Genomic DNA, 10,566 nt, shown 5'->3' on the forward strand with positions numbered 1-10,566 from the left:
TGTGACTGGAAAAAAAAAAATCCCTGCTTGGGCCCCAGAGGCAAGTGGCAGGTTTTCTTACTCTGGGTTTCAACTTCAGCTCCGCTCCAGAGACACACCAGGAGCCCTGACGGGCTGCCAGTCCTGACTGGGGACGCGGACGCTGCCAAGCCAGCTGCCCCCGTGCGCCAAGGCTCACGGCCAAAGCCACTCACATGCCCGCAGGCCCTTGTAATGAGCCAGGGGACCGTGAACCAGGAGTGGGAACAAAGTGCCCCAGCCGCAGAGAGGGGCGGTGTTGGATTCCCGGCACAAGGTTTTGTGGATTCACCCCGCCCAAGAGAAGGAGGCACAATTAAAAATTCTGTCTAACCTTAAAATTACAGGTTACCATACCGCATTAGAGGACGCATTATCGCCCTCCTTTCTAGGAACACGTCTGAATGACAGCGAGTGATCGTCAGCCTGAACACAACGGAGACAGAGACTCCGATTGCACTTTGAATGGAGCCAACGGAGCGGTGAATAGCACACTACACTTTTATTGGAAATCTGATGAAACTGGCATCAAACAGCGCCCCACCGATAGGAGGAGAAGACCCCAGAGCGCGGCTTGCATCTCTGATCAGGACTGGCTCTTTAAGTCTCTCTAAAACTATTTCTCCGCCCAGGCCGGGGGCAGGCGCCTACCAACAACGTTGGAAGAGCAAACTGAACACACTCCACGTTGGCTAAGCCCGGGAAGCAGCCCCCCTGTGCCCACGACCACTCATCTTTCTTTTAAGTGAAATTCCCTACCACTCTCGCACGGGTGGTGAGAATGAGGCTTGGAAAACCGCGCAGGGCACGGAGCACATTGCCACCGGGATTTGGAGCTTGCTTTGGCTTTTAAACATGCGCAGGCCCCCTCAGCTCTAAAGCAAAGGGTTCCTGATGCCCCGCGCCCCAGTTTACTCCCCCCCCACCCATCCTGTTCCCAGATGAACACTGGAAGCAACAGTGAAAGGCACTGTTCTCCCTGTATCCATCCCATCGTGGGTGGCAGGAAAGATGCGTCCTCCAATTCTTCCTCATCCAGGGCACCCTGGTTTGGGGTGAGGAGCCTGGTACTGCGCCCAGGGGAGCACCTACGATTCCCTACTTGCTCGCTCTGGATGGACTTGATCTTGACAGAGCCCCAAACACTGAACAATGACTGATGCTCTGAGAAGGCTCCTTAAAGAGGGGCACACACATGACTTTCTGCCTCTCTTTCCTTCCTTCTGCATGAAACATAGATGTGATGACCGCCACTCAGCAGCCTCCTTGTGTCGATGAGGGCAAGGCCAATGGAATCACACAACCCTGATGCTATGACGTCCTCGATCCACCAGCCCAGCTCCTACCTACAGACATTCTTGCCTTTCCCTAAATCTACCCGCCTTGGTGAGGCCAGTGCTCTTGGTGGCCTCCGCCACATGCAGCTGCATGTAATTCCCTAACGAATATACCTTACAGATCGCTCACCCCCAAACCCCTTCAATGTGACTTTTATCCCCCAAAATCCATTGACCATCTTATAACAGTCACCAGTGGCCTCCATCCGTAAAACATGAAGGTAATTTCCATTTCCTGGCCTGGCCTCCGACTCCGGACTCCCTCGCTTCCGCCTCTCCTCTCGGTCCGCGCGACGCCGCGTCCTCCTGGGGCCTCCCCGTCTCTGCCGCCTCCGAGGGCTCGCCGTCGCCGTGGCCCGGCTGTCAGATGCCGCCGTCCTCCAGGGCCCCTCACAAGCCCTCTTTTCTTTGCATGGCTTTTACCGAGGAAATCTGCCTTCCCAAGGCTTTGATTATCGTATCAAACGGCCAGAGGCTCCTAGACCTGGGCCTCCAGGAAAAACATCTATTCTAAGTTTCAAAGCCCATGTCTCTTACCTGACCGTGCCCCCTCCGTTCAGTGCCCACGGGCACCACCAGCGCGTCACGTCCAAACCTGGGATGAGGACCGCGCTGCGGTCTGTACCACCGGGGGCCAGCCGGGGAAAGAGAAGCGACTCTTTCTGCGCCGGCAGAGCGGGTGCAATGCGGAGAACTGTGTATGGGCCGCACACTGGCCCCGCTCTGGGCCTGGGAGGAGCCGGGCCGCACAGCAGGCGGTGAGCGTGAACGCGACGCCCTTGAATCATCCTGAAGCCCTGCCCCCACCCCCGGTCCATCGAAAAGCTGTCTCCACGAATCCGGTCCCTGGGGCCAGACAGGTTGGGGCCGCTGATGCAGGATATGAAAGTGAAGGCCTAAGCGGGGGAGGGCGATGCTACCAGACCGTGGGGACAGCAAGGAGCAACTCCCTCCCCTAGGACAGGGCGGTGCCGGGAGGCGGGGTGAGGGTAAACCCCCAGCCCTGGGCCACCGCGGGGCCGAGAGCCTGGCAAGGTCAACTCCAGGGGGCGCGCGTCCGACGTGGGGGGGCGTGCAGCCTCCCTCCGCGACCCGTCAGGGAGCAGGACAAGAGGAGGTGCCCACCCTGGTTTCTCCAGCTCTCTCCAACCCCCAGTCTCGGTGCCGCCCCCCACTGGGGGCAAACCCATTCCAATCGCAACTCCGTACAGATGGGAAGGAGCCCTTCTGTGTATTTAGAAAGTGCAGACACCTGCCCCCCCAATGCCTGCCTGGCCACGCCGTCTCACGTGGCCTCCAGCTCACATCTGTAAGAGGCCCCCTGCCCCAGGCCCCCAGCACACGGCCAGCACCCACTTGGTGGCTGAGAGCCTGCCGACTGCCCAAGGGCGGCCCACCCCCCGCCCGCCCCGCAAAGACCCTCACCTGAGAGTGAAGTGGTCCGCCACGGAGCCGCCGGCCAGAGACACCAAGAAGGTGGCCGCGCCCCCTTCGCGGATGAGGTTCAGGGGGACAGAGATGACAACGTTCTCGTCCAGGCTCAGCAGCGACCACTTGAGGTCGTCCTGGGTCGGGTAGACCACCACGCTGCCGATCCGCTCCCGGGCCGGCGGCGCAGGCGGCGGCCCCTCGGGGCCCGCGTGGATGTTGTTGGCCCACTTGCCGTCCTCCTCCAGGGGACAGCGGCCGGCCGAGTCTGCGGGGAAGAGTGAGAAGAACAGCTCCATGGCCGTGCCCCCGAGCAGGGCGGGGATCTCCTCCTCCGGCTCCAGGTCCAGCCCCGAGCTGAACCACTCGGGCAGCAGCTCCAGCTCGGCCACGCACAGCCCTGGGGCCCCTTGCAGGCGGCAGCTGGCCGCCACCTCCCTGGCCTCCGGGAAGGCGAACATCTTGACACAGGGCAGGCTCTCCCCGGGGTCGCTGTCGTCCCAGTCCATGCCGGTGACGTAAAACAGGGTCTGCACTTTGGGTCTGTTGGAGTAGATGGAGCTGTCGAGCACATGGGACTTCAGCTTCCAGTTGAAGGGAAACCTGCCCACGCTCGCGAAGGCTGCGGAGGCCGGCAGCAGCTCCTGCGGGACGGTCTTCTCGGTGGAGAAGGGGCCGTAGCTGGCATTGACCGCCGGGGCCGTCCGGGCCCGGTACACGAAAAACGGCTCCGCGCGGGCCCGCAGGCTGGAGTTCCCGGTGACGTCCTGGTTGGCTTCTTTAAGGAAGAAGGACTCGTCTGCGTCCGCGACGTGGAGGCTCGCAGGGAGGTAGGCAGGCAGTGAGGAGAACCTCTGCAGGCTGTCGGCGACTCCGCGACTCTCCGCCGCTGCACAAGGGACAGCAAAGGAGGAATGAAAGCCACGTCCCGCCGGGCAGGAAGCACAGACGGTGCCGTCTCCCCCGCCGCCCCGCTCCCAGCATAGCGCACGGCCTGGACGGACGGAATCCGGGCCCCCGACAGCACCAGGGCGGAGGGGAAGGAGCCCCACTTACCAGCGACCCCAAGGTCCTGGGGCTGGACAGCTGTCCCCTAAGGGGGGAAAGCCACCGCCTCCCATTCTCTCGGGGCCCCGAGCCCGAGGACCACGGCCCTCCGAGGATCTCTGTTGTGAGCAGGCAGAGCCGCTGACCCGCCCGCCTGCCCCCGAGCAGCTGGCGCCGCCCCAGGGCGCACGGCGTGTCCCGACTCCGTCCCCGACGCGGGCCTCTTCCCATCACTCCTGGACGTCCCACCTACTTGGACAGTCCCACCTACTCGGGGCCTCCCCATGATTCTTCCTGCGGGGGGTGGGGGAGCGATGGCTCACATCCCCACTTCTAGAAATTTCTGCTTCCAAAAGGCGAGTGGGAATGCACAAGGAGGGACGTTCACTGCAGCGGCTCTGAACTGCAGGCAAACCTGCAGGCAGGTCGCTGCACATGAAGGAGTAAAAACCAGTGACAAAAACGTAAGCACAGCGCGTGGGGGGCGGGGTGCAGTCAACGCAGCCGTGACTTTGGGACGCGTCTGAACTGAAGCGACCATCGCCTTACCACAGGCTGCCCTCCCAGAGCCTGTCCGCACGCAGCCCGGGGGACCACAGCCAACAACAGACACAGGACACACGGAGACGAAGGCCAGGCCCAGCACCACCCACAGCCGCCCGCGGACACGGGGCACCGGACGCGCTCATTAGCTCGGTGTGGCGACCATTTCCCTGCGCGCCTGTATCCAAACATCCGTGCACCCCGTACGTGTGTGCCCTTCTGACGTGACAGTGATGTCTCAATAAAGCGGGAAAAAAAAGATAAAGGAAAGCAAGTTCTCCCGCAGGCCCGTCCGTACAGCGAGTCCGTGTTGGATTAATGACTGAAGGACGCGGCTAATTATCTACTCTCTCCTCCGATTAGTTAACTAACTGTGTTGACCGCTCATTTACCCCGTTGGCAGCACCATGGCAGGCAGGCAGGGAGTCCCAGGGGCAGGACAGGTGTGGTCCTGCCACGCGAGGAGCAGGGGGCCACTGTCGCCGCCCAGCCGTCGCGACACGGAGCGTCTCGGCGCCGAGAAAGGCCCCGCCCGGGGGGCTCGATGCAGGGCTTCGTGCTAAGGAATAATCAGGGGCTGGGACAAACACCGACGGGCAAGGAAGCGCGTGACAGCCCCCGCGCGGAGGCCGCCCGAAGTCCCATTGGGAGGGAAACGGTGAAACAAACGATCAAAGCTGTGCGGCGTGAGAGAGGCCAGGCGGCCGCCCACACCGTCACCGCAACCGCAGGCCGTGGCGGGAGAACACGCACCGCGCGCTCAGTGACCAGGCAGGCGCAGCCCCTCAGCGGTCCCAAATCTGTTTAAAACATACACTGCCCGTGTGCCCTGCAGACACGAACAGGCCGACCATGGATTTGCTTTCGTAGTTTGGGCCTGTGGATCCCAATGGATCCCAATGGATCCCGTGGACCAGGCAGGGCTTACTCCAAAGTGGCAGAGGTGACTCTAAGGATCAGCCTCATCCAAAGAAAAGGTTTACCTGTCATGCTGCCACCAAGAAGCGGTCTGGCCAAGCCCAGCCAGGCAGGCGCCCTGTTCCAGAGCACACTGAAGTTGGTTTTCCTGTGGGGTTAGTTCCCCTTCTCCACGCCAGGAGGTTCGGATCCGGGCGAGTCCGCCCGGGAATTGACTGGCGGAGTAGGAGGCAGCCGCCAGGTACGGCCTGGCACAGGCCCCGGCGGGGCCAGGCGTGCCCACGGCCAGCCAGACCTGGAAGGGACAAGTTCAAATCCACCCTCGCCTCAAAGCCACAGGAAGCCCAAAGCAAGGTTTAAGTTCTGACTTACTTACAGATGCGGAAAAGGAAATTAAAATAAATGCAACGTGTAATGTGCTGTTTTCATTACGGGTTGGGTTTTTTTCCCAATCATTTGCGTTGATACTTTATACTGCCCGAAAACTGATTTACGAGAAATTCAAAGCTGTGCCTCCTCTCTCCTTTCTCGTGGCCAGAGCCTCACAGCGAGGTTTACAACCCCGTCCCTCCATAACTCAGGCGGAAAGCAATACAAATTTCGTCTGAAAGCTTATATGGGAAGCCATAAATCTCAGCTGCCAGGGCCTCATTTTGTCCTCAAACCAGATTGCAGCAAAATCTGATATCCGAATCGAGGCGCAGTTTATGAAGCCGCGGGGCTGTGCCCTGAGAACTATATCCATGGCTGGGAAGGAAACTTACACACCCCTCCTTTTAATCCCCAAACCTCGCCAGGGGGCACCATCCCGCCCCCCCGCACCTGCCCCCGCACTGGCGGGGAGACCAGGGGGCCGGAGTTCTGAATGGGACCTGGGACGCTATTTAGTCTGCTGATTTTTCAAAGGGCTTTTCACCCTCAGACTGAGTGAGATGGGTCCTGAGGCAGGAAATGAGGGGGTCACAGTGGGGCTCAGCTGGGCGGGGCTCCTCGTCCCCGCTGGCCCCCTCTGAGCCAGGGACACGATCACATTCGGGCTCGCAGGGGAGCACCAAGAGCGCCAGCCAGAGGCTCTGCGGCGGAGGGACGCTCTGCTCGCAGCACCGACGGTGCGCGGCTCCCGGGGAGCCCCAGGGGAGCTCCGGGGGGACACGGACAACCTCCTAGAAGGAAGCCCCTCGGGGGGCACTGGGCATGCTGGCAGGGGCCCTGTGACCCGCAGTGCCGGACGGGCATCTCTCCTGTGCTTGGCGCCCAAAACGCATTCCCGGGCCTGCGTCTGGGGCAGGACTGGTGGCACCTGCAGCCCCGAGCCCCAGGCCGGTTCATGGTGCCCCGCGGCCCCCACAGAGTCTCTGCAGCGAGCGTCCCTCGGTGCCCTCTCGGTGCTCTTCTCCTTGCACTGTGCACTTGCTGGGAAGCTCACCACCCACAGGTGCGCAGAGCGGACGCCTTCGCGTCAGGATCCCTCAGCTCGGGGGGAGCTTCCCGCACCGGGGCTCTGGCCCTGCCCCCGCCGCTGCACGATGGAGAACCACATGCCCACGCTCCCTGCACTCTGGGCGGGGCCGGCCTCGGGAGGCTCTGGTGGAAGCCCGAGGGCAGGAGGAGGGCAGAAGCCGGGGAAGAAACCCCGTCTCCTCTGGGACACCCCCCCCCAGGCACAGCGCCCCACAGCGGCAGCTCCAGCCTCTGGGCCTGACGGCCCCTCCCCTGCTCTGTCCCTGCAGCCCAGGGGCGGCACCCGCCTCCTGCTACTACGGGTCCTGGAACAGCAACCTGGCGGTCCCTGGCCGAGCCCAGCTGGGTTTCCCGGGTCTCTCGTCCCCGCAAGGACTGTGTGCCTCTGTTCAGTCCCCTCTGTGGAAACGACGGAAGCGGCCGCTGTCTCACTGACCGAAGCCCAATCCATCCGGTCACCAATCGCCTCATCCCTGAGACATGTCCTCAAAGCCACCACCGCCCCGAAAGGAGCTTTTGGGTTTTCACTTGTTGACGTATTTACTCTCCATTTTCTCTACTGACATGCACACTCCATGAGAGCAGAGACTCTGTGTCCGGTTCAATGCTGAAGCTCCCGGACCCAGCAGAAGAAACCAAATAAATATTAGCTGAGTGAATGTCCCTCCATTAAGAGTGCCTCGGTTTAATGCTTCAGAGGATAAATCTCTCCGTGGTCCTTTTCAGTCGGTCTCTGGCTCCTTCCCAGGGCTGTTAACAGACACCATTAATATTGACAAGTCATCTATCTGCCCATCACGCCATCACCCATCCGTTTCCTCCTCAAGTGTCACACCGCCGCGCTCACTGGCCAGCGGCCGCTCTGCCGAGCCTGGACCTGCACTTGCGGGGAGGAGAAAAGGCCACTTCGAGGGGAACACACCATCCACAGGCACATGCCGGGCGTCACGCACCAGGGCCCAGAACCAGCTGCGTCACGTGCCTATTAGAGCCGCCGTCAGACGGGTCGTCTTGGTTCCGTTTGAAAAAAAGGAAACGGAGGCGCGGAGAGGTTAAGCGATAGGAACACAGGCGCGGTGCGGGTCGAGCAGCCCCGCGCCCTCCACAGCCTCTCCGCCTCGGCGCGCCAGAGGGCCGGCCGCCTGGCCGCTCCGCACGGAGGCGGGGTCAGCTCAGGGCTCGCGAGGCCAGGTTTACGGACACGATCCGGGTCCGCCCAGCGCGGTCCCCACCACTCCGCGGCCGCAGGGACGGTGTCTCCCATCCCGGGTGCAGCCGCATTCCTACGGAGAACCAGCAGCAGGCGCGGCTGGGCCAGGGCATCTCAGCCCGGCTCCCGCCCGAACAGCTGAGGCCCACACCTTCTCGGCAGTGACAAGTAGGGAACGAATAGGATCGTCACCACCACCACCGTCGTCGTCATCACCATCAACATCGCCACCGCCACCATCGCCACCGCCATTGTCACCACCATCATCACCATTGTCACCACCACCACCATTGTCACCACCACCACCATTGTCACCATCACCATCACCGCCATTGTCACCACCACCACCATTGTCACCATCACCGCCATTGTCACCATCACCATCACCATCACCGCCATTGTCACCATCACCACCATTGTCACCACCACCGCTATTGTCACCATCACCACCATTGTCACCATCACCATCACCGCCATTGTCACCATCACCGCCATTGTCACCACCACCACCATTGTCACCATCACCACCATTGTCACCATCACCATCACCATCACCGCCATTGTCACCATCACCGCCATTGTCACCATCACCATCACCGCCATTGTCACCATCACCACCATTGTCACCATCACCACCATTGTCACCATCACCATCACCATCACCGCCATTGTCACCATCACCGCCATTGTCACCATCACCACCATTGTCACCATCACCACTATTGTCACCATCACCATCACCGCCATTGTCACCATCACCGCCATTGTCACCATCACCACCATTGTCACCATCACCATCACCACCACCGCCATTGTCACCATCACCATCACCACCATTGTCACCATCACCACCATTGTCACCATCACCATCACCACCATTGTCACCATCACCACCACTGTCACCACCATTGTCACCATCACCGCTATTGTCACCATCACCATCACCATCACCGCCATTGTCACCATCACCACCATTGTCACCATCACCATCACCACCATTGTCACCATCACCACCATTGTCACCATCACCATCACCACCACCGCCATTGTCACCATCACCATCACCACCATTGTCACCATCACCACCATTGTCACCATCACCGCCATTGTCACCATCACCACCACTGTCACCATTACATCACCATCACCGCCATTGTCACCATCACCACCACTGTCACCATCACCATTGTCACCATCACCATCACCGCCATTGTCACCATCACCACCACTGTCACCATCACCGCTATTGTCACCATCACCATCACCGCCATTGTCACCATCACCACCATTGTCACCATCACCACCATTGTCACCATCACCGCTATTGTCACCATCACCATCACCGCCATTGTCACCATCACCGCCATTGTCACCATCACCGCCATTGTCACCATCACCGCTATTGTCACCATCACCATCACTGCCATTGTCACCATCACCACCATTGTCACCATCACCACCATTGTCACCATCACCATCACCACCACCGCCATTGTCACCATCACCATCACCACCATTGTCACCATCACCGCCATTGTCACCACTACCACATTGTCACCATCACCACCACCACCATTGTCACCATCACCACCATTGTCACCATCACCATCAACAGCACCATCATCATCATCGTCACCACCACCATTGTCACCGTCACCATCAACACCATCACCATTTCTATAACCCTATGATACCCCCAGCACTGTTTTAAGCATTTCACAGGCATTACTGAGCGCTTTTATTCGTCAGAATATCTTACAAAGACCTGATTATCACCACTCACAGATGGGCAAACTGAGGCACAGATGGGCGAGGCTCGGGGATGGCCTCCGATCCCACGGCTCGGAGGAGGCAAGGGTGGGATTCCGCCGGGCAGTCCAGCTCGGGGCCACAGCCCCCGGCCGCCAGCGGAAGACTCGGCCAGCAGAGCGTCAGGCGTCAGGGCTCCAGCTACGACCGAGGAGAATGTGCCTCGGGGAGGCCCGGCACTCCCAGCACAGGCGAGGTCACCGGCTGGACACCTTCCATGAGACAAAGCCAGACACAGACGCTTCTCCTGACTCTGAGAGGGGGTCCCCCAGCGGGGGCTCCCGAGGGCTCCCAGGGTACAACAGCCTGCTCCCTGGCGCACCCGCCCTGCAAGGCGGGCCACGCGGCCACGAGCAACAGGCGAGAGCCGTCCTGCCGAGGACAAAGGAGAGGGAGCCCGGACGGCTGGCAGCCCTCGGAAGGTCTGGTCCGATGGGAAAATACAATCCGGACGGCGGCCCAGGAGAAGGCCGCCCCTCCCGGCCCTCCGGGGACGCAGCGTGCTTTCCCACGGAGCCGGCCCAGGCCGCAGCACGCTGAGCGGGACCCCCTGGGGAAGCCGTTCTCCAGCCGGACTGGCCCGAACGCTCTCCACACGCAACCGCGGCCACAGCACAGGACTCAAAACGCGACGAGAACATTGATCCCGACCTCCACCGCCCACCGCTGCTTTCATGCCGAGAAGGTCCTCCCTCAGCACCCCAGGGTCAAACACCTGGATGCGTTTTTTTACTTAGGTATCGAGGCAATCAAAGTTGCATGGACCGATACACGTACACATTGTGAAACAGTCAC

General features: G+C 60.8%; 1 protein-coding gene across 1 annotated transcript in view; it reads right to left on the reverse strand.

Annotated features, from left to right (window-relative positions):
• The window catches only part of TMEM132B (transmembrane protein 132B), a 79,284-nt gene extending 70,051 nt beyond the window's left edge, over positions 1-9,233 (reverse strand). Inside the window, exons 1-3 of the mRNA XM_054594010.1 lie at positions 9,105-9,233; positions 6,256-6,454; positions 2,781-3,672 (exon numbers count right to left, since the gene is read on the reverse strand). Of these exons, the coding sequence (XP_054449985.1) occupies positions 2,781-3,672; positions 6,256-6,454; positions 9,105-9,233 (1,220 nt within the window). The remainder of the gene's footprint in view (positions 1-2,780; positions 3,673-6,255; positions 6,455-9,104) is intronic.
• Between the last annotated feature and the right edge of the window lie 1,333 nt (positions 9,234-10,566).

The sequence above is a fragment of the Pteronotus mesoamericanus genome, unplaced genomic scaffold, assembly GCF_021234165.1.
Source record: "Pteronotus mesoamericanus isolate MK-2021 breed Mesoamerican mustached bat unplaced genomic scaffold, CSHL_Meso_final scaffold_507, whole genome shotgun sequence".
NCBI classification, from domain to species: Eukaryota; Metazoa; Chordata; class Mammalia; order Chiroptera; family Mormoopidae; genus Pteronotus; species Pteronotus mesoamericanus.